Source organism: Haemorhous mexicanus, chromosome 3 (assembly GCF_027477595.1).
Source record: "Haemorhous mexicanus isolate bHaeMex1 chromosome 3, bHaeMex1.pri, whole genome shotgun sequence".
NCBI classification, from domain to species: Eukaryota; Metazoa; Chordata; class Aves; order Passeriformes; family Fringillidae; genus Haemorhous; species Haemorhous mexicanus.
In genome coordinates this window covers 112,232,259-112,256,105 of record NC_082343.1, presented here as the reverse complement: position 1 = coordinate 112,256,105, position 23,847 = coordinate 112,232,259, and the positions used below count along the sequence as shown (strand labels likewise).

Sequence of the window (23,847 nt, the reverse complement as noted above, 5' to 3'; positions counted from 1 at the left end):
CCACTACCAGGGTCCGGAGGGAATCCGAGAGTGGCACTTCGTGCGGACATCTTCAGCCGGGCTGGGGGCACCCTAGCCGGACACCCGCACAGCCCCTGCGGCCGCAGGAGAGAGGCTGCACCATGCCTCCAAAGGACCTGCTTTTCAAGGCTCAGGATGGTGTTATGGGCCATAGCATGAGACACAGGGTGGGTCTCCAGCCATCCCGTGGTGGCTTCCACCACGGTCAGCACGTAGCGCTTGCCTTGGCGTGTCTGGGGCAGTGTGATGTAGTCGATCTGCCAGGCCTCCCCATACTTGTACTTGGACCACCGCCCACCATACCATAGGGGCTTCACTCGCTTGGCCTGCTTGATGGCAGCACACGTCTCGCAGTCATGGATGACCTGAGAAATACTGTCCATGGTAAGATCCACCCCTCGGTCTCATGCCCACTTAGTAGGTGGCATCTCTACCCTGATGGCCTGAGGCATCATGGGCCCATCGAGATAGGAATAACTCTCCCTTGTGCTCCCAATCTAGGTCTATCTTGGACACCCCTATCGTTGCAGCCTGGTCTACCTGCTCATTGTGTTGGTGCTCCTCATTGGCTCTGCTCTTGGGGACATGGGCATCTACATGGCGGACCTTCACAGGTAGCCTCCCTACCCTGGTAGCGATGTCTTTCCACTCATCAGCAGCCCAAATTGGTTTTCCCCTACGCTGCCAATTGGCCTCTTTCCTCCTCTCCAGCCATCCCACAGAGCATTGGCTACCACCCATGAATCAGTGTAAAGGTAGAGCCTTGGCCATTTCTCTCTCTCAGCAGTGTCCAGGGACAGCTGAACAGCCTTTTGAGCTCAGCAAGTTGGCTTGATCCACCTTCTCCTTCAGTAGCTTGAGTGACCTGTCATGTGGGGCTCCATACGCCTGCTTTCAACTTCCGGTTTATCCCTACGATGCGACAGGAACCGTCTGTGAAAAGAGCGTAGCGTGTTTCCTCTGGTGGCAGTTGGTAATATGGAGAAGTCTCTTCAGCACGTGTCACTGGTTCTTGTTCTTCATCTGTGACACCGAAATTCTCACCTTTGGGCCAATTTGTAATTACCTCCAAAATCCCAGGGAGATTCAGTTTACCTATACGGGCGCGCTGAGTGATAAGAGCAATCCACTTGCTCCATGTAGCACTAGTGGCATGGTGAGTGGAAGGAACCTTGCCTTTGAACATCCACCCCAGCTGCCAGGACACAGTGGAGATTCTCTTTATACTCTTCTCAGCTCTCGGCACACTTAGTTTCTATACCAGAACAGGTAAATATTCTCTAACCCAGAGGGTGAAAGTTTGCAGGCTTCTGCCCCTTGGATGAAAAATTTACAGCAATTACTTGCCTCTTCAATGCTGTCTGTTTTGCACTAATCTCACCAGTAATTCCTGACAAGTCTGTAGCATTTGCTGTGCTCTGGATGTGCCCCAGAGCCATGGGAGCAAGGGGTAGGGGAATTGCCTGGATGAGGCCAATGGGCAATGCCTGTGGCATGCCAAGGTGCTTGGGAGAATGATTGACAGGTTGATTGCCAGAATGATTGACATCCTGGTCTGAGACACCTTAGCAACAGCCTATGGTGACTCAGGTCAGCTGATGAAGGGCTTTCTGGGGTGTATGACTGATTTAAGGTAGAAAATTTGTCTTTCAGAACCACATGCTGGCCTGACTCACCCCACAGCTGCATGGCTCAGCATGGCTGGGAGATCTGATGACTAGGAAGATGCTTCAAATGCCCAGTCTAGAACATTTCATAATACACACAAAGCCTGTGCAATCACCTCATGGGCATAAGCCAGCCAAGAGTTTATCACTGAGGCTCAGGAATACTTTTTGAAACCAGCCACTATAATTTATGATCACAGTGGATGCTTTCACCCTCACACACTGGCGTCACATCAGCAAACTTGGAGTAAACTAGGAGGAACGGTTGTCACTCGTAGTGTAATTTCGGTTACTGACTGCTCCTTCAGATGTGCAGAAGGTCCCAGAGGTGATGTCCAGGGTCAGGCAGTGCCAAAGGGTACAGGGCAGTACTGTGCGTGCTGCAGACAGAGAATTAAGAGTGTGCTTGCACAAAATGCTGTGCAGCACAGAGCATCTCTGCTGTCCTCACAGTAGTATGTGTGATATATAAATATGAGGAACATTTTGTTATCTTCCCTGTCAGTTTTGGATATGTGCCTGTCATGCAAAAAGAGAGAAAAGGCAATTTTTAAAACCATCTGAGGGTCTGCACCAACTGCAGGGCTGATGTGCATATCTACACAGGCCTATGAGCATCCAAATCCTTCCTGAATCCAAATTCAGCCACATCTAGCACCATATGACCCTTGCATGCTGTTTGTTGATGCCCAGGTGTTGCCAGCTGCATGAACTACCTGCCTACCTGGGCTGGCTCACTGAATTGTGCTGATGACTGCACCCACATGGAAATATTACATGTATCAACATGGAAATATTATTAACATGCAAATATTAGGAATATTCCGCTGCTGAGTCTCGGTACCACTCGCTGAGGTTTGCATGAACATGTAAAAGTTAGGAAACAGCTGCTTTCAAAGCAGCTGCTTCTGAATAGCAAATGCATATTTTGCATTAGATTTGGTTTGCAAGAGAAGGGCTTTACTCTTGATGCTATGAGACCTGCCAAGAATGGCAGAGAGACCCTCAGCCCACGTCTGCAGCCAGCCTCTCGGCAAAGTGCCAGCTGTTGAAATTGTACCAAAGGGTCCTGCTAAGAGCAGGGCATATATATACTGATGAATAAATGAATAAATAAATAAACAAACACTTGCCCTTGGGAGCAGATACTTAATAGAAGACAATAGGGTAGTTCAGTTGGAAGGGACCTACTGCTAGTCCTACGGCCTGACCACTTCAGGTCTGACCAGAGTTTAAAGCATCTTCTGAAGGGCCAAATGCCTCTTAAACACCAGCAGCCTTGGGGCATCAACCACCACTGTCAAACACAGGCTGTGTGGAGACCTTAGAGCACCTTTCAATACCTGAGGAGAGCCTACAAGAGAGCTGGAGAGGGACTTTGGACAAGGGGGAATGGCCTGGGTAGGCAGGATTAGATATACTAGGAATAAATTCTTGACTGTGAGGGTGGTGAGGCTCTGGCATAGGTTGCCCAGAGAAGCTGTGGCTGCCCCATCCCTGGAAGTGTTCAAGGCCAAGCTGGGTGGGGCTTTGAGCAACCTGGTCTAGGGGGAAGGTGTCCCTGTCCATGGCAGAAGGTATGGAATGAGATGATGTCCCTTCCAACTGAAACCATTCTGTGATTCTATGACATAGAAAGCCCATGTGATGAGATCCATCAATATGGAGCTGCTGACTTTGCTCTGTGCTGGCAGCTAGAGCAGCATGTCACTCATGTGACAGAAATGCTCTATTACAGAAAAAAAGGATTTTTCTTGATATTGGATGGTGCTTCTAACAGAGATTCCTGAATGCTGAGTGCCTACAAAATCCGAGCCGTGCAGGAAGAGGAAAGGGTTTATCTTCTCTTGGGCAAGATTTACACTTGGAATGTCCATGTCTGGATCCAGGCAGTGCTGGGGCCAGGGGCTCCCTGTGAGGGGAAGTTGGGGCTGTACCATGCTGGACACACTGTTGTGTTTCTCAGGTGCTGGTGGCGTCAGGGTTTTGACCAGACTGAGACACAGCCCCTGACCCTGCAGATGGGCACCTGTGAACAGAGATGTGTGTGCTGTGCTCACCCTTGGTTTCTCTCCTAGAGCAGAGGTGGAGAGCAGGAACTACCGCAGGAAAGCTGCACTGAGAAAAATCCCCTTAGACCAGAGAGATGAAGAGTGGGAACTCAAGAAGGAAGAGCTTAAGAAAAATCCACCATGTTTCTGGGAGAAGTGTACAGCCTCCATTCCAAAGAAAAATGGGGGGAAAAGGGGGAAGCAGTAGTGTGCCCTGTCTGGTGCCTCTGAGCACTTGCAATGCAGAGCAAAGGCATTGTAAGTGCTCAGAGGTGGATCTGCAGTGTAATATTTGGGTGAATGGAAGAAGCAGAAGGCTAAAAGAGTGCATCCTTAGAGATACACTGTAAACAATGACCTTAAGAGCTAGAAGTGCTTCAGTCTCTCTGTGTGTTTCAATGCATCTGATCTCAAAAATAAAAACAACTAAAGAAAAAGTTTAAATATACCAATACTGTAAATCACTGCAATGTTTAGAGTTACTGCAATGGCAGTTACACATATTGCCAGGGAAAAAAATAGTCTTGATCCTACCTGATTCACAAAAGCATCTTGACTGTGGTTCTGCTTGCTCTGCTGATGTCTGTGGCCTTTGCATCTTTGCTTCTGTCACTGAGTCAACCAGGAGGGCTCTGCATGGACTTGCAGCCTCTGGCAATGCCTGTCTCATTTCTTGGAAGTGGGATATACTTGCTTCTCCTGGATGAAGCTGAGATATTAATGTTGAGCTTTCACTGGACACATGGGTCCAACAGCCTGTATCTTCCATTCCTGGCCCAGCAAAAGGGAAATTGTGCTCCTTCCTTGCTGCTTTCTGACAGCTGTGACTACCAAGGGTATTGGAGCGCTGCCTTTTTTTTAGCATTGTCCCCAGCCATTTTTATGTTTCTGTAAATAGGAATGGTGTGCAACTGCTCCTGAGTTCTGCTTCTGCTCATCAACACTGTCCATGGCAAAAGCAGTTTTAACACTTTCACTTCTCAGTCATAAAATTTGGAATGTGACCCAGAGCAGTTTTCCACACCCTGCCAACACTGGGCAGCCATTCCCGTTGACTTCTGACATCTCTCCTGTGTCAGCTTCTCCAGGCTGGGCACATCCTGCATCTGTCCCCGTGGGCTGTGCAGGGTGGCTGTGCTGATGGACACCCTGTCCCCTCCAGTGCCAGCTGAGTGGGGCTGGTGCACAGGACAGGGATTCTGTGCTGGCTGTCACTTTCTCAGGGGTTTCATGGGGATAGAAGGAGGGACCCGAGTGTGGTTCTCTGGGGCTATGGTGTTTTGTGTGGTAATATCTGCGATGTTCTGGATTTTCCTGCTGAGTCTGTGGTATGTGAGGTTGTGAGGGATGGATGTTGCACTAGATGTAGGGAATGAGATGGATCTCCCAGGGCTTTTTTGTGAAAGTGGTTGGGATTGTCATGTTAAAGGATGAAGTTCAGGAGCAGCAGGAGGGGGAGAAGGGATGTGTGGCTGTTCCTGTCCTTTCAAGGCCTTTCACAGGGGAGATGTGTCCAGAAGAGCTGCTTACAATCTGCCTCTGGAGCTGAGCTGCTGGTAGAAGTGACCTGTTCAGGTTCTGTTCTGCTCTGTTCTGCATGTTTCACCTGCTGTGGTTGGTTCACCTTAGGGAGCAGCCAGATGCCCACCCAGCTCTTCCTTCAGTGTCACCCATAAATGCAGTGGAAAATAGGATGCAAAGCTGGTGGATCGAGATATACCGTGAAATCACTCACCATTTACTGTCACAGACAAAACAGACTTGATGTGGAGAAAATTAATTGAATTTATTTACCTACTGAAAGTATACTAGGATGATGAGAAATAAACTAGATCCTGCTGCCTCTTCCACCCTTTCATCTGAGGCTCAATTTCACTCCTTCATTCCCAGCTCCTCCACCTCCTCCCCCACAGCAGCACAGGGGGAAGGAAAATGGAAGGGCAATCAGTCCACAGTGAGTTGCCTTCTCCATTCCTTTTTCATGCTGTTTCCCTCATCCAGAACAAAACCTGGGTGTTTCCCTGAGCCAGAGTGCAGTGGGAAAAGCCAATCTCATCTCCAGGTCAGAGCAGGCCAGGAGAGCAGTCTCACAGAGCAGGCAATCCTGTCCTTGCAGGCAGTGGGGCACAGAGGACATGCAGGGCTGGAGTGGGGAGGGGGCTCTGCACCCCCTGAGCTCCCCGGGGCCGTTCCTGCCTCTCTCTTTGTGGCTCAGTGACCACCTCTGGGGAGTGACAGGGCTCAGTGTGTTCACACAGACCCATCAGCCACTGCCAGGCAGTGATGCAGCCCATAATATATGCCACAGCACAGGGCCACAGCAGAAGGAAAGGTAAACCAAAAGAGATGATAAACTCTGCAGTTAACTTCAGTTGTTTCGATTAGAAAATGCCAGAGCATTTGGTGGTCTGTTTGCAGTATTTTTATTGCCCCTTTTTTATCAGCCAACCCCTGTACCCGGTCTAAATTACTTTGTTACTGACAATAGTTAAAGAATTATCTACATGAAATTATAATTGAAAATATATTGTGAAATTCAGATTAATTTAGTTCATAGTATTTGATATATTCTTAATATCAGTGATGAGAACATTTCTATCATCTACAATGCGTGGAGAGTTGCACTAGAGATTAAACTACTTGTTTACTATAATGAAATATTACCATTTTGAATGTGCTCCAGATTTTATTACAGTTTCTGACTCATGCAAACCGTGCGCATTACACTTCTTTGTAAGGGAAGAATCTTTAACAGTGCCTTTTCTAATTTGGGATTGCTGAAGATCAGAATAAGGGAGTGAAGACCTGGAAAAATGTACTGAAATACTACAATGAGAAATGTCATATGATTTCTCTTCTTTGTGACATAAACCATATTTAAGACCAAACATACAAAGTTGATGCTGTACATCACTAAGAAGGAGAAAATAGATTTCATGGCTCTGATGTGGGCATCCATGCTGAGATCCTTCATGGAGTTTGTCTGCATTGTGCGCTTGTGTCTCCAGAGAGAAAAGAGAAGGAAAACAGCAGCAAAGATGACAACCATGAATGAAGCAGCATATTCAAAGCCGGCAAGAAAAAAAGAAGGGAAAAAATGCTTATCCATTTTGATACTTGCTGTCCCAAAATTTCCTCGTCCAGTGGAATTGCTGTTGCAGTGCGGTTTGTCAGCGATGTCATAGGCAACGATGCCGACAGCCAAGGCTAAAATCCCTGATCCCAACAAGAGCCAGGGCACTATTCTGTCAATTTTTACTTTCAGGTAGATGAAGGACCTGTTGCTAAAATTGGCAATTTTTATACAATAAAAACCACAAAGAGAAGCAGAAAACCACAAGTTGCAATGATTGAAAAAGGCTTGAAAAAATACAGCTAGTTGAAGTATGGTGGGAACATAAAGGTAATTGGGATAAATAAAGGAAAGAAATTTATATACCCATGAGAAGCACAAATAGCAAAACCTGGAGCATCCCAGCAGCAGCAAGATCTTCTCATTAGAGTTCAGGGTTTTCTTTTTCACCCAGTCAATGCAAAGCACACAAACAATGAACGAATTTATCCACATGCCAGGAAACGCCTCCAGGGTAATGAAGGCCACAGTTATGGCTCCATATGAGGTGACATTGAATTGCTGTGTAGAGGGAGAAACTTCCATGGTGTGATCTGGGGAGCAGAGCTGTGCTGGCCAGGGGCTGTGGCAGCAGAGCCTGAGGCAGGTCAGTGGCTGCTGCTGGTGGAGTGTCAGGGATGGCAAGAGGAGCTTTATAGAGCTGCTGCTGCTGCTGCTGCTGCTGGGGGGGATTTGGTGCCACCGCTCTGGGCAGCAGGGCAGGTGCAGGGATGTAAATGTGCTGGGTATCCCCTTACCTGGGGCCAGTGTCACTCTTGACTATTTGAATGTTGGTTCAGGGTGGTTGTGCTGAGTGTCACAAACAGCGGAGATGTTTTTTTCTGTGGTGGAGAATGTTTTGATTTTGATACTGATCCCTGTTTGATCAGTGTCAGGCTTCAGGATCTTGGTCCTTCTATTCCTTTGTCACCTACTATGTCCGATTTAATTTTTGATTGCATTTATTTTTAAATGTTATTTCTTTTGTTATGTTTTTATATTTATGATGGGCAGACTATTGCCTTGAGGGAATTTTTGATTTCCTCATAGTGCCTATTCTCCGCTTAAGGCTTTGATGTGAGTTTCCTTCTCTTTTCCTGAATGAATAGAAAACACTCTGTGGGGTTGTTGGGGCTTTTTTCCTAGTTTGTTTGTTTGCTTGCTTGCTTGCTTTTTTCTTCTTCTTTCCATATCTTTTTGAATAGAAGTTATTTCTGTTACAACCTGTGTGTAGTTGAACTATCTGTGCTGGGACTGTGCAGGACCACACCATGGCTGAGTTTTAGGCTCAGCTCTGCATGGGGAATCTGGCCCCTTGAAAACAAAATAATATAAAATCAGAGTCTCAAATACCAGGTTTTCAATGCATGGAATGTGTGGATTGGATCTTTAAAACACAGGGTCTGCTTTTAGTTCAAAGCCATCCCCTCCCGTGTCATTGATGAAGGGCAGAGAGTCACCAAGAATTTTACCTGCCACCCCCTGTGGAGACTGGGTGGTCTTGGGAAAAGGAAATATTTCTGTGATTAAGATGTTACTCTGGTTTAAAAGGTTGTTTCTCTCATTTCATGAACAGGAGCAAATCTTCTTGAAGGTGATAATATGAAAAATATGCACCTGGCACTGAGTATGCAGTAAATTGTCCCTCTGAGCCAGGTGGTGAAAGAAATGAACAGTTAGATTCTGTTCTGTTGATGTTGGAATTATTTAATATTTACATGACCTGCTGTAGATTGTTAATCTTGGACACCTGCCAGACCCTCCAGCCAGCCTCTTCTTCACTCTTACTCAGCAACAGGTCAAGAGGGAAAATAGAAAATGGAAAAGCTCATGGGTTGAGATAAGGACAGGGAGATCACCCACCAGTTACTGTCATGGAGAAAACAGACTTAAATTTCAAAAAATTTATTTAATTTATTGCTGTTTGAATATAGAGTAGGATGTTGAGGAACAAGCACAAAACTAGAGCACTGCCCCTTTCACCCTTCTTCATCACAGCTCAAAATTCACTCATTCATTCCCGGCTTCTCCACCTCCTCCCCAACATGGTGCAGGGTGACATTGAATAGGGGTTGCAGTCAGTCTATAAAAAGTTTTCTCTTCCACTCCTTCCTCTTCACGCTTTCTTCCCTGCTAGAGTGTGGATCCCATCCGTGGTCTGCAGTCCTTCAGGATGAGATGTCTCCAATTTGGGAACTCCTCAGACTGCAATTCTTCAAGGCAAAGCCACTACCCCTAGTGTTACAAGTGATAATATTGCAAAAAACAGAGACACAGCAGAAAGAAATATAAACCCAAACACAAATAAACCTGATGCTGAGTACAGTCATTTTTCAATCAGCAAGTGCCAAAGCACTTGAGGAAGGTTTGCAGTACTCTTATTGTCCCTTTGCATCCAGCCCATGTATAAGACCTAAATGAATTTTTTCATTGACAAGAATTGAACTCAAAGAAATACCAAAATGAAATAGTAGCAATAATCTAATTCATACTCATTTGACTGAAGGAATTTGAAAGATTTATTCTTAACTTTGGTGCTAAAGAAAGAGCATCTGTATCATCTACACTGCCCAGAGAGTTGCATTAGAGATAAATTGACTTGTGTCTTCTAGTGAAATCCAAAGACTTTGCATAGGCTCCAGCATTTATTACAGTTCCTACCTCATGCAATCCTTGCACTTGACACAGGATAGAATCCTTATCAGTGTCTTTTCCAGCTTAGGATTGCTGAAAATCAGAATAAGGGAATGAACACCTGGAAAAGTATACAGAAATAGTAAACTAAGAAATGCCACATAATTTTCTTTCTTTGTTGAATTAATTGGTGACAGGATCAAAAATATGAAGTTAATACTATACATTATAAAAAAGGAGAGAATAGATTTCATGGCTTTGATATGGGCATCCATGCTGAGGCTGTTCATGGAATTTTTCTGCATCTTGCATTTGTGTCTCCAGAGAGAAAAGAGAATGAAAACAACAGAAAAGACAGCTGCTGTTAATGAAGTGGAAAACACAAATCCTATGAAAAAAAAAAATAGGCAGTGAATGTTCATCCACTCTGATAATGTGTTTCAGATAATATCCTTGACTGCTGCCATTGTGATTGTTACAGTGTGTTGCATTAGGGATGCCATAGACAAGAATGCTGAAAATAAAGGCCAAAAGTACAGATTCAACATGAGCCATGGTACAATCTTGTCAATTTTTACTTCCAGGTAGATGAAGAAGCTGTTCCTGAAATTGGCAATTTTTATACAATAAAAAACTTGTAAAGACAGGCTGACAACTGTATGTTTGAATAATTAAAAAAACTTTTAAAACCTGCAAGAGATTCAAGTATTAGAGGAACACAAAAGTGATAGGGATGTATTATTAAAACAAAAGAATATCCCGATGAGATGCGTAAATAAAAAAAAATTGCAGCCTCCCAGTAGCAGCAAGATCTTCTCATTAGAGTTCAGGGTTTTCTTTTTGACCCAGGCAATACAAAGCACAGAAACAAGGAAAGCATTTATCTACATGCCCGGAAATGCCCAGAGGGTGATTGTTTTAGGTTGGGAGATGTAGCTGTGGGTGTGTATTCTATTGCCATCTGTTAGAGGTGGGGCAGTTTTCTTCTGTTAATTGGGCCACCTGTTAAAACCAGGTGAGACAGTTTTCTTTATCTCTGCCAAGACTAATCTTCCCTCAGAGGAGATATCTTCTGTTAATGGGCCATTGAGTGTCACTGCATGGCTGATAAAATTACATCATCCCACTGGGAGATGTTCCACCCAGGGGGAGGAGCCAAGCATTCCTACCTGGATATAATCTGAGATTTGGAGTACCACAGCCAGCCTTTCCCACTGGATTCCCAGAGGAAGCCCAGGCCCATCTACATCACCACTGCACCTTCAGAGGAAAACTCCACCCTTCTACAGGATCACTGCTTCAACAGAACCACACCTGTCACTGCAGGAGGGCTGCAGCCACCATTCAATCAGGCTGCTGCCACCACCCTGACCCACAAGGTGTCAGGTCGTATTCTGACTCTGTGAGTAGTTTTTCTTTGTACCATTCAATTTATATTTATAATTTTCTTAGTAAAGAACAGTTATTCCTATTCCCCTATCTTTTCCTGAGAGCCCCTTAATTTCTAAATTATAATAATTCAGAGGGAGGGGGTTTATATTTTCTATTACAAAGGAGACTCCTGCCTTCCTTAGCAGACACCTGTCTTTTTAAATCAAGATAGTGATGATGGCCACAGTTGTGGCCCTGTATGAAGTGACATTGGATTGCTGTGGAGAGTGACAAGCTTCCATGGTGTGAGCTGAGGAGCAGAGCTGTGCCGGCCAACAGAGCCTGAGGCAGGTCAGTGGCTGCTGTTGGTGGAGTGTCAGGGGTGGCAAGAGGAGCTTTGTAGTGCTGCTGCTGCTGCTGCTGGGGGGGATTTTGGTGCTGTTGCCCTGGGCAGCAGGGCAGGTGCAGGGATGTAAACGTGCTGGGTATCCCCTTACCTGGGGCCAGTGTCACTCTTGACTATTTGAATGTTGGTTCAGGGTGGTTGTGCTGAGTGTCACAAACAGTGGAGATGTTTTTCCTGTGATGGAGAGTGTTTTGATTTTGATACTGATCCCTGTTTGATCAGTGTCAGGCTTCAGGATCTCTGTTCTTCTGTCCCTTTTTTGCCTATGATGATCATGCCGAGCCCTGGCTGTGCCCAGCAGGTCAGGGGACTCAGTGTCCTTTTCAGTCAGAGAGTCTGGGTGCTGCAATGTTCAGCCCAGATGCTGGAGAAGTGGAGTGTATTTTGATGCTTCGCAGGCACTGAAATCAATGTTTGTTTTACCAATGGCATTGCTTTAAGAGTAGGTGTAGAGCCCCTTATTAGGGCCGGTGGTGGGAGCCAAGAAAAAAAAGCCGGTACATATTACAAGTTTAATTCAGAGCATACAGTGGATACAGGTAAAAATCAGGAAAAGTCCATGTGCCAGGTTTCCAATCTCATCTGCTTGGGAAAGGGAAGACTTTCAAAGATGGCCCCATGCTGAGTTTCCCCCACACTGCAGTGCCCTAATGCTTCTAAATAATTTAGACCCTGAAAGCTGTGAGGTATTTCCCAGGCAAGTTGTGTTAATCTCTGTAGGGCATGGCCTGCCCATGCCCTTTGGATTAGTCCAGGACCTTTCACATTTGGCCTTGCACATCCGGACCACAGTAACCAAGGAGATCTCATCTGAGGCTGTGGTGGAAGCAGGAAAAATGAAATCCCAAGCAAGAGCTCTCTGGCTGCAGGAAATGAACCCCCAGCATTTTCTCTCTTCCAAATGATGACAGGGATGTTTTCTGTTGGATATAAGAGCCAGCAGGATGTGACATGAATATTCATATCACATGCTCCTGATTGCATTGATTTGCCTCCATCAAGACTTGGAATGTGATCCAGAGCAGTTTTTCATACCGTGCCAGCACTGGGCAGCCATTCCCATTGACTTCTGACATCTCTCCTGTGTCAGCTTCTCCAGGTTGGGCACATCCTGCATCTGTCCCCATGGGCTGTGCAGGGTGGCTGTGCTGGTAGGCACCCTGTCCCCTCCAGTGCCAGCTGAGTGGGGCTGGTGTACAGGACAGAGATTCTGTGCTGGCTGTCTGTCCTAGGGTGACTGTTATCCCCATTCGTGTGTGTGAAATTCACGCTGGATATTATGTTCTGTGCCTTTAAGACTGGTGGAGTGAAGGTTTTGTTTTGGCCTCTTATCAGCCACTCGGCGGGACATCCAGATAGCACCAGTGCATGTTGCTGTTTTTTTGCTTCTTGTCCTGGCTTTTTGCTTTTTGCTTTTTGCTTTTTGCTCTTGCTTCTGCTTCGCTTCTGCTTTGCTTGCTCTTGCTTTTTTCTCCCCTCTCTTCATTAGTTAATTTAGCTAAACAGTCCAAATTCCTTTCTGGACTGTTCCCCCCACCCCGTTGGACCTGCTGACTGCTCCAGACTGGGATTTGGAACACGGAGAGAGAGTTTACACCTTGTGACTGCAGCAGCTGCCTCAGCGCCGGAGCGACTGATAACAGAGCAAACCCTCAGGAGAGACTTTTCTGAATTTGTCATCTTTTTCAGAGCAGTGGAAGAGTGGTGTCATCCGGTATTGTTCATTGTGTGTGCTGGGGGGTGCTGTGCTTGTCAAATAAGCAGGTTCTTTCCACTTCTCTCCGAGGAATTCTTCCCGAACCGGTTGGGGGAGGGGCCGTGTGGGTTTGTTTTTTTGGAGAAGCCCTTTTTGGGGATTCTCTCCCAAATTTGCCCTAAACCAGGACACTGTCACATTCTCAGAGGTTAGAAATGGAAGAAGGGATTCCTCTGTGGTTCTCTGTGGCTGTGATGTTTTGTGTGGTAACATCTGTAAGGTGCTTGGTTTTGCCTGCTGAGTCTTGTGGCATGTGAGGTTGTGAGGGATGGATGTTGCACTAGATGTAGGGAATAAGGTGGATCTCCCAAGGCTTTCCCATCAAAGTGGTGAGGATTTTCATGTTAAAGGATGAAGTTCAGGAGCAGCAGCAGGGGAAGAAGGGATGTGTGGCTGTTCCTGTCCTTTCAAGACCTTTCACAGGGGAGATGTGTCCAGAAGAGCTGCTTACAATCTGCCTCTGGACTTGAGCTGCTGGTAGAAGTGACCAGTTCAGGTTCTGTTTTGTATATTCTGGCACTCTTTCATGTTTCACCTGCTGAGATGATTTGAACTCAGGGAGAAGCCAGAACTCCACTAAGCTCTTCCTTTTCTCTCACCCATAGGAAGGGCTGGGGTGAAAACAGGATGAAAAACTCAGGGTTTGAAATAATGGCAGGGAGATGACTAATCAGTTACTGTGTGCACCAAATGCATTTGACATGAGGAAAATGAATTAAGTTTATTTAAATTGAGAAAATAGAGCAGGATAATGGGAAAAGAATAGAAAACTAATGGTACTGCCTCCACCCCCTTTTCATCTGAGGCTCAACTTCTCTCCTTCATCCCCAGCTCCTCCATGTCCTCCCACACAGCAGCACAGGGGCAAGTCAAGCAGGGGCTGCAGTCAGCTCTTAACAAGTTGTCTCCTCCACTCCTGACTCCTCAAGCTGTTTCCCCAGTTGAGAGCAAAGCCTGTTAGCTGGCTGTTTCCCTGAGCCAGAGTGCAGTGGGAAAAGCCAATCTCATCTCCAGGTCAGAGCAGGCCAGGAGAGCAGTCCCACAGAGCAGGCAATCCTGTCCTTGCAGGCAGTGGGGCACAGAGGATATGCAGGGCTGGAGTGGGGAGGGGGCTCTTCACCCCCTGAGCTCCCCAGGGCCGTTCCTGCCTCGCTCTTTGTGGCTCAGTGACCACCTCTGGGGAGTGACAGGGCTCAGTGTGTTCACACAGAGCTACCAGCCACTGCCAGGCAGTGATACAGCCCATGATATATGCCACAGCACAGGGCCACATCAGAAGGAAAGGCAAACCAAAATTGGGAGATACCTATTCATTGCAGCCATTTCATTCTGTGAATACAAAAACGTTGCTCTCAGGTTGGCAGTATTGTTATTCCATTTTTTAAAGCCAGTTTATGTTCCAGTCTTGTACATTTTCTGTTCATTAAGATTATAGAAATGTGGCAGAAAATAAAGCCTTTGCTGGCCTTCAGAGATGAAAGGACTAGGTATCACCTCAGTTTAATTTCTGATAATGGCAAAATCCACATCTAAGTTTTGTCATGTTCAAGAAGAACTCTTTCAGAGTCACAGAATGACAACTAAGGCATTTTATTGTAGAAATACAACTTTGGAATTGCCAGTACTAAATACACTCATTGGATTAGCTCTAAATATATTTAGGAGGAAAGAAAAAATTAAGGAATAGCAGTGGGTAATTCATTCAGCTCAGCTTCACCTCCAGGTAGGCCTATGAACCAAATTTCACCAGGGTACCATCTGACACATTTGGAAGAGCAAATCTTTACAGAGAGGTGTTCCCTGCTTTGGGGAGGAGAGCAAAGCAATCCAGTTGTCCTGTGTGCACAGTGGGGTCATATTGTCATCCTCTGCCAGGGAGGATTTGAAATGGCAAATCGATACTTTTGGGAGAAATGCAGGTGAGGCTGCAGTCAAAATACCTTCTTGCTGCAATGGTAAATGGTGGTGGGCAGCCAGCTGCTATGGAGATGGGGGATACCCAGAGGTGTGATTGCAAAAGGCTGTGAGTCTTGGGCAGGGGATGAACACTTAATTAGCATCACTCCCTCTTCCACTGAGCTCAGGCAGAGGTAAAGGGGCTCAGCCTGATGATCCATCACCCCACCAGCAGGCTCTCATGCCCACATTAATCCCTTCACCACACAGGGGCTTAGGCATCATTCCTACCATCAGGGCTAATTGACTTTGTTAAAAAATATATATCTCAAAGATGTAGCTAAATCTAAATACAGAAATAATGTATTTAGCTCACAATAATTTAGCTCAAAAGATACAAATGAAGTTTTCTTAACTTGGATGTTGAAGAGTCAACATCATTATCATCTACACTGCCTGGAGATCTAGATCTAAAGTTACTTGTTTTCTTCAGTAAAACATCAGCATTTTGCATGGACTCCAGCTTCTATCACAGTTCCTACTTCATGAAAAACTCACATTTCACACAGGAGAGAATCTTCAGCAGTGCCTTTTCCAGCTTGGGATTGCTGAAAATGAGAATAAGGGAATGAACACCTGGAAAAGCACACAGATATATGTATATAAGGAGTGTCATGATATTTTCTTTCTTCGTGGCATAAATTATTGCCAAGATCAAACATACAAAGTTGATGCTGTACATCACTAAGAAGGAGAGGACAGATTTCATGGCTCTGATGTGGGCATCCACGCTGAGGTCCTTCATGGAGTTTGTCTGCATAGTGCGCTTGTGTCTCCAGAGAGAAAAGAGAAGGGAAACAGCAGCAAAGTTTACTACCATGAATGAAGCAGCATATCCAAAGCCAGAGAGTAAAAAAGAGGAGAAAAGATGTTTATCCTTTCGGATAGTTACTTCCCAAAAATTTCCTTGGCTGGTGGAAGTGTTGTTGATGTTTTCGAGAGTTTCAGTGAGGTGACTGATAACGATGCCTATAGCCAAGGCTAAAATCTCTGACCCCAACAAGAGCCAGGGCACCATTCTGTCAATTTTTACTTTCAGGTAGATGAAGAAGCTGTTCCTGAAATTGGCAATTTTTATGCAGTAGAAACCACAAAGACAGGCTGAGATCCACAAGTTGGAATAATTAAAAAAGGTTGTAAATGATCTAACTAGTTGACGTATGGTTTGAACATAAAGGAAATTGGGATAAATCATTGAAAGGAAGCGGTATATCCATGTGAAGCACAAATACCAAAACCTGGAGCATCCTAGCAGCAGCAAGATCTTCTCATTGGAGTTCAGGGTTTTCTTTTTCACCCAGGCAATGAAAAGCGCACAAACGATGAAAGCATTTATCCACATGCCTGCAAACACGTCCAGGGTGATGATGGCCACAGTTGTGGTCCTGTATGAAGTGACATTGAATTGCTGTGGAGAGAGAGAAGCTTCCATGGTGCAAGCTGAGGAGCAGAGCTGTGCTGGCCAAAGGGGCTGTGGCAGCAGAGCCAGAGGCAGGTCAGTGGCTGCTGTTGGTGGAGTGTCAGGGATGGCAAGAGGAGCTTTATAGAGCTGCTGCTGCTGCTGCTGCTGCTGCTGCTGCTGCTGCTGCTGCTGCTGATGCTGCTGCTGCTGCTGGGGGGGATTTTGTGCTGCTGCTATGAGCAGCAGGGCAGGTGCAGGGATGTAAATGTGCTGGGTATCCCCTTACCCGGGGCCAGTGTCACTCTTGACTATTTGAATGTTGGTTCAGGGTGGTTGTGCTGGGTGTCACAAACAGTGGAGATGTTTTTTCTGCGGTAGGGAGTGTTTTGATTTTGATAGTGATCCCTGTTTGATCAGTGTCAGGCTTCAGGATCTTGGTTCTTCTGTCCCTTTTTTGCCTATGATGATCTTGCCGAGCCCTGGCTGTGCTCAGCAGGTCAGGGGGACTCAGTGTCCTTTTCAGTCAGAGAGTCTGGGTGCTGCAACATTCAGCCCAGATGCTGGAGAAACGGAGTTTATTTTGATGCTTCACATGCATTGAAATCCGTGTTAGTTTTTACAATGGCATTGCCTTAGGCCTAAGTGAAGAGCCCCTTACTGGGGCAGGCAATGGGAGACAGAGAATATAAAGCTGGATTTTTTCACGTGTTCCAGGTTGCAAGGTTAGATGTATTTTGTTACAATCTGTATGGCAGTTGTCTTGTGTCAAGTGGGCAATTTCTCCTTATCTCTCTCCCTGAGTGATCATAATCACTCCTCCCTAGGCAGGGGACATCTGCAGATAACAAGCTATTCAATGCCAAGGCATGACTGATAAGAGCTGTAACTTCCCATTGTGAGATGCTCCGCCCAGAGGGAGGAGCCAAGCATTGCTATCCAGATATAATCTGGGGGTTCTGACACCCCAGCAGGGCGTTTCTCCACTGGATTCTCCAGAAGAACAGTAGCTGCTTCTACTTCCATGGATCTGCGAAGGAAGAATACACCCTTTCTCTACAGGACCCCCTGCTCCAACGGATCCACACCTGACACCTCAGGAGGACTGCAGCCACTTTTTTCCAACTGGACTGCTACCAACACCCTGACCACAAGGTGTCAGGTTGAGTTCTGACTCTGTCAGTGTTGTTCTAGTGTACTGCATTGTTTTACTTTATCCTTTTATCTTTTTTTCCTCTTCCCTATTAAAGAACTGTTATTTCCTGTTCCCATATTTTTTGCCTGAGAGTCCCTTAATTTAAAATTCATAGCAATTCAGAGGGGTGGGGAGGGTTTGTATTCTCCATTTAAGGGGAGGCTCCTGCCTTCTTTTACAGGCACCTGTCTTTCCCAACCAAGACAACATGTTTAATTTTAGGCATATGCAGGGAAAGGGTAAAAATCTGGACAAGTCCCTGTGCCAGGATTCCAGTCTCATCTGCTTGGGAAAGGGAAGGCTTTCAAAGATGGCCCCATGCTGAGTTTCCCCCACACTGCAGTGCTCTAATGCTTCCAAATAATTTAGACTCCGAAAGCTGTGAGGGTTTTCCCAGGCAAAGTTGTGTTAAGCTCTGTAGGGCATGGCCTGCCCATGCCCTTTGGGTTAGTCCAGGACCTTTCACATTTGGCCTTGCACATCCGGACCACAGTAACCAAGAAGATCTCATCTGAGGCTGTGGTGGAAGCAGGAAAAATGAAACCCCAAGCAAGAGCTCTCTGGCTGCAGGAAATGAACCCCCAGCATTTTCTCTCTTCCAAATGATGACAGGGATGTTTTCTGTGGGATATAAGAGCCAATAGGGTGTGACATGAATATTCATATCACATGCTCCTGATTGCATTGATTGGCCACCATCAAGACTTGGAATGTGACCCAGAGCAGTTTTCCATACCGTGCCAGCACTGGGCAGCCATTCCCATTGACTTCTGACATCTCTCCTGTGTCAGCTTCTCCAGGCTGGGCACATCCTGCATCTGTTCCCATGGGCTGTGCAGGGTGGCTGTGCTGATGGACACCCTGTCCCCTCCAGTGCCAGCTGAGTGGGGCTGGTGTACAGGGCAGAGATTCCGTGCTAGCTGTCACATTCTCTCGGGTTTCAGAGAAAATGAAGAAAGGATCTGCCGCATGTTTTACTGGTGCTGTGATGTTTTGTGTGGTATCATCTGTAAAGTGCTTGGTTTTGCCTGCTGAGTCTTGTGGCATGTGAGGTTGTGAGGGGTGGATGTTGCACTAGATGTAGGGAATAAGGTGTCCTTCCGGCCTTTTTTGTGGCTTTCAGGTTAGAGGAAGTAGTGGATGAGCAGCAGCAGGGAAAGGGGGGACGTGTGGCTGTTCCTGCCTTTTCACGGCCTTTCACAGGGGAGATGTGTCCCGAAGAGCTGCTCATGATCTGCCGCTGGAGCTGAGCTGGTGACAGAAATGATCAGTTCACTGTGTTTTTGCTGTCTTCTTGCTGGAGCTAGTTATTGTTTCACCTGACGTGATGGGTTGGCCTTGTGCAGCTGTCACATTCCCACTCAGCTGCCCCTTCACTCTCACCTACAGGTGGGGCTGGGGTGGAAAATAAGATGGAAAACCTCATGGATTGAAATAAGGACAGGGAGATCATTCAGCAGTTCTTGTCATGGATTGAAGTGTCTTGAGAACAAAATCAAGTTATTTAATGACTGTTGGAAATATTGTAGGTTGATAAGAAACAGAGAGTAAATTAGAACCATCTGCCTCCACCTTCCCCTTCTTCCTCGCATCAGTTTGACGCCTCTTTCCCAGGTTCTCTCCATCTTTCCCTTACATGAGTGCAGAGGGATGGGGAATGGGGGTTGCAGTCAGTTCATAAGAAGTTGTCTCCTCCACTCTTTCCTCACACTCTTTTCCTGCTCTAGCAATGGTCTCTCTGTTGGGCTGCAGTCCTTCAGCATGAGCTGATTCCAGCGTGGCCTCTGTGTGGGCTGCCATCCCTCAGGATACACCCACCCCACCTATTGTGCTGTGGAGTTCTCTGGGTCTGCAGGTGCCTCTCCTTTCCACCACAGACCTCCATGGGCTGCAGGGCACAGCTGCCTCAGCATGGTCCTCTTCACAGGCTGCAGGGGAATTCTTTCTCCAGCACATGGAGCAACCTATCCCCTCCCTTCCTTGGCCCTGTTCTTCAGGACTGTTTCTCACAATATTCCTCAGCCCTCACTGCTGGGATATGTTCCATCCATAACTGGACTTCAATGCGCAGATGGCCTCAATTGTTTCAGGATACAGTCCTGGAAAACAAAATGAAATCTCCTTGGGGCATGTGTCATGAACATGTTATGGAAATGTAAATTCAACTCCAAATGTTTCCTAGCCCCAGAAGGTGAATTAGCATGTTATAAAGTGACATTAATTATTTGTGTGCTTGTTTCTGGGCAGTTGCAGTTTAAGGGGAGATGGGTAGCTTGGTGAGGCAGCCTGCTAGAATGTGTAGTCTGTGGAAAAAAGTGATACTGCAGTGGCTGAGAGGTTGCTCTGGCCTAAATGGTTTTATCTCTCAGATCAGAAGCAGGAAGGAAGCTTTTTGAAGGAGAAACGCACACCTGGCACTGGGCGTGAGGTAAAAGGACCCTCTGAGTATGTGCTGGTAAAAGAAATGACTAGTTCAGGTTCTGCTCTGTTCATGCTGGTGTGAAGGAAACTTTCCTGTCTCACCACGCAGGAGGCCTCTGACAGTCACACCCCAGCACCAGAGGCTGTCACTGCAGGGACCAAAGCCCCTTCACCGTGGGCAGCTGCCCCACTCCACTCCCTCCACAGACCACACTCAGAGCCAGACCAGGTTTCCTCCCCAGCTTGGCACTGGGTTTCCCAAAGTAGAATCTCAGGCCGCTGGATCTTTAAAGCACTTTAATCATGGCACAATGACACAGAAGCAGCTGAAGCTGGGAGCCTTTGAGGAGGTAACCCAAACAACTGGATCCCTGGGATTTTGTGTCCTTTCTGTCTATGCACATGATGACTGGAGTGTCTTAAGTGTCCAGTCAGCTGGCTGGTGCCACAGCTCCCTTTGCCCTTTGCTGTGCAAGCCTTGGCACCATGCTTGGGACTCCCAGCACTGCCCCACAGCCTGCAGCTCCCTCCCATTGCATCTGCTCCCTGAGCAGTCTGCAGGGAATGTGTTCCTCCACACTGGAACTATTTCACATTTGCAGGCCCTGCCATGGTGAGTTGTCCTTGGGCAGCTCTCAGAGCCCCACTCAGTCACGTTTTGAGTCTCACTCTGGAATAGGACAGGGGTGGCAGAAAAGATGGAACTTCTCATGAGTCAAAGTAAAGACAGGGGAATCACTCACCAATTATTTTAACAGACAAAACAGATTTGACACAGGGAAAATCAGTACAATTTATTGCCTCTTGAACACAGAGTAGGATGATGTAGAACATGCACAAAACTAGAACATTTTGTTGTTGGCCCCCCAATAATCTCAGGCTCAATTTAACTCGTTCAGAGATTCTCTACCACCTCCTCTCCTCAGGAGCAGAGGAGGACAGGGAATGGGGACTGTAGTCGACACATAAAAAGTTGTCTCCTTCACTCTTCTCCTGCTCCAGCATGGCTCCCTCCCATGGCCTGCAGTCCTTCAAGTCTTCTGTTTTCCCAGAGGAGCCACAATGGACACTGATGAGATGAGCAGTGTCCAGTGTTGGGTCCATTGAAGTGCCTAAAAATGTCTTTTCCCAGCATGGGACAGCCTTGACCTCACCTGACTGAGAGCCCACAGGCCCCCAGCTGCAGCTCCTGGCCCAGGCACCCCATACATCTGCCTGTGGGTCATGGTGAGATGAAGCTGTGGCATCATTCCACATTGCACCTTGCACAAAACCCACCTTCCTGGGGCTGTAACTGAGCCAGAGTGCAGTGGGAAAAGCCAATCTCATCTCCAGGTCAGAGCAGGCCAGGAGAGCAGTCCCACAGAGCAGGCAATCCTGTCCTTGCAGGCAGTGGGGCACAGAGGACACGCAGGGCTGGAGTGGGAAGGGGGCTCTGCACCCCCTGAGCTCCCCAGGACCGTTCCTGCCTCGCTCTTTGTGGCTCAGTGACCACCTCTGGGGAGTGACAGGGTTCAGTGTGTTCACACAGAGCTACCAGCCACTGCCAGGCAGTGATACAGCCCATAATATATGCCACAGTACAGGGACACATCAGAAGGAAAGGTAAACCAAAATTGAGATAAAGATGTTGTTTCATTGAGTCAATTCCATCAGAGAAAATCAAAATGTTTGAGGCAGGTTTGAAGCATGACTGTTGTCCTTTTATATCCAGCGAATGTACAAGGTCTAAATGACTTTCCTACTGACAATAATTTAATTCCTAGAGCAGTTTTAATTTAATGCAAATAGAGATTAATTTACTTCCTGCTAATATTAGTTTAAAGACTTTGAAATGTATATTCTTAACGTCTTGGCTGAACTTCTCTACAATCTATACTGCCTGGAGAACTGCAATGAAAGTTAATTAAACTTGTTTTCTCTAAAGATATTTTGCATGAGCTCCAGCATTTCTAACAGTTTCTACCTCATGCAAAGCTTGCACTTCACACAGGAGACAATCCTAAGCAGTGTCTTTTCCAGCTTGGGATTGCTGAAAATGAGAATAAGGGAATGAAGACCTGGATAAGCATGCTGAATTAGGTTACCAAGATATATTACAATAAAGTGATTTTGGTACTCCATTGAATAAATTAGAGTCAAGATCAAAAATATAAAGTTGATGCTGTACATCACTAAGAAGGTGAGAATAGATTTCATGGCTCTGATGTGGGCATCCACGCTGAGGTCCTTCATGGAGTTTGTCTGCATCGTGCGCTTGTGTCTCCAGAGAGAAAAGAGAAGGAAAACAGCAGCAAAGATGACTGCCATGAATGAAGTGGTAGATAAAAAACCAGTGAGAAAATAAAGAGGGAAAAAATGTTCCTCTATTCCAATAGTTGCTTTCCAAAGTCCTTCTTGGCAGGAGAAATTGAGGCTTTTACAGACAGCTTTATCAATATTGTCGTAGGCAAGAATTCCAAAAATCAGGGAGAAAATCACTGACCCCAACAAGAGCCAGGGCACCATCCTGTCAATTTTTACTTCCAGGTAGGTGAAGAAGCTGTTCCTGAAATTGGCAATTTTTATACAATAAAAAACACAAAGACAGGCAGAAACCCACAAGTTGGAACAATTTAAAAAGCTGTAAGAACCTTGAAGTAGTTAAAATATGGGATGAACCAGAAGGAAATAGGGAAAAATATCTGAGTCAATGACATATATCCATGAGAAGCAAAATACCAAAACCTGGAACATCCCAGCAGCAGCAAGATCTTCTCATTAGAGTTCAGGGTTTTCCTTTTCACCCAGGCAATGCAAAGCGCACAAACAATGAACGAATTTATCCACATGCCTGCAAACACCTCCAGGGTGATGATGGCCAAAGCCATGACTCTGTATGAAGTGACATTGGATCGCTGTGAAGAGAGAGAAGCTTCCATGGTGTGATCTGGGGAGTAGAGCTGTGCTGGCCAAGGGTGCTGTGGCAGCAGAGCCAGAGGCAGGTCAGTGGCTGCTGTTGGTGGAGTGTCAGGGATTGCAAGAGGAGCTTTATAGAGCTGCTGCTGCTGCTGCTGCTGCTGCTGCTGCTGCTGCTGGGGGGGATTTTGTGCTGCTGCTCTGAGCAGCAGGGCAGGTGCAGGGATGTAAATGTGCTGGGTATCCCCTTACCTGGGGCCAGTGTTGCTCTTGACTATTTGAATGTTGGTTCGGGGGGCTGTGCTGGTTGTCACAAACAGAGGAGATTTTTTTCTGCAGTAGGGAGTGTTTTGATTTTGATAGTGATCCCTGTTTGATCAGTGTCAGGCTTCAGGATCTTGGTTCTTCTGTCCCTTTTTTGCCTATGATGATCATGCGGAGCCCTGGCTGTGCTCAGCAGGTCAGGGGACTCAGTGTCCTTTTCAGTCTGAGAGTCTGGGTGCTGCAATGTTCAGCCCAGATGCTGGAGAAGTGGAGTTTATTTTAATGCTTCACACGCATTGAAATCCATGCTTATTTTACCAATAGCATTGCCTAAAGCTTAAGTGAAGAGCACCATGGTGGGGCAGATGATAGGAGACACAGCAAGTAAAGCTGCATTTTTACACATGTTTAATTTGAGGCATAAGGAGGGAAAGGGTAAAAAATCAGGAAAAGTCCCTGTACTACGTTTCCAATCTCATTTGAATGGGAAGGCTTTCAAAGATGGCCCCATGCTGAGTTTCCCCCACACTGCAGTGCCCTAATGCTTCCAAATAATTTAGACCCTGAAAGCTGTGAGGTATTTCCCAGGCAAGTTGTGTTAATCTCTGTAGGGCATGGACTGCCCATGCCCTTTGGGTTAGTCCAGGACCTTTCACATTTGGCCTTGCACATCAGGACCTCAGTAACCAAGAAGAT

The 23,847-nt window shown here is 46.4% G+C and overlaps 2 protein-coding genes and 2 pseudogenes across 2 annotated transcripts; all 4 read right to left on the bottom strand.

Annotated features, from left to right (window-relative positions):
• Nucleotides 1–6,428: 6,428 nt before the first annotated feature.
• Nucleotides 6,429–7,397, bottom strand: LOC132325742 (taste receptor type 2 member 7-like). The gene has a single exon (XM_059843317.1). The coding sequence runs from the start codon at nt 7,395–7,397 to the stop codon at nt 6,429–6,431; it is 969 nt and encodes a 322-aa protein (XP_059699300.1).
• A 2,111-nt stretch (nt 7,398–9,508) lies between these two features.
• LOC132325741 (taste receptor type 2 member 123-like) lies at nt 9,509–12,379 on the bottom strand (annotated as a pseudogene).
• A 3,073-nt stretch (nt 12,380–15,452) lies between these two features.
• On the bottom strand, nt 15,453–16,406 carry LOC132325862 (taste receptor type 2 member 9-like). Its single transcript, XM_059843413.1, has one exon. It carries the CDS (start codon nt 16,404–16,406, stop codon nt 15,453–15,455), a length of 954 nt encoding a protein of 317 aa, XP_059699396.1.
• A 5,545-nt stretch (nt 16,407–21,951) lies between these two features.
• LOC132325861 (taste receptor type 2 member 9-like) lies at nt 21,952–22,910 on the bottom strand (annotated as a pseudogene).
• Nucleotides 22,911–23,847: the final 937 nt, after the last annotated feature.

What these genes read in the sequence shown, in the direction of transcription:
- LOC132325742 (XM_059843317.1), bottom strand. Translation starts at nt 7,397, where the DNA reads ATGGAAGTTTCTCCCTCTACACAGCAATTCAATGTCACCTCATATGGA.
- LOC132325862 (XM_059843413.1), bottom strand. Translation starts at nt 16,406, where the DNA reads ATGGAAGCTTCTCTCTCTCCACAGCAATTCAATGTCACTTCATACAGG.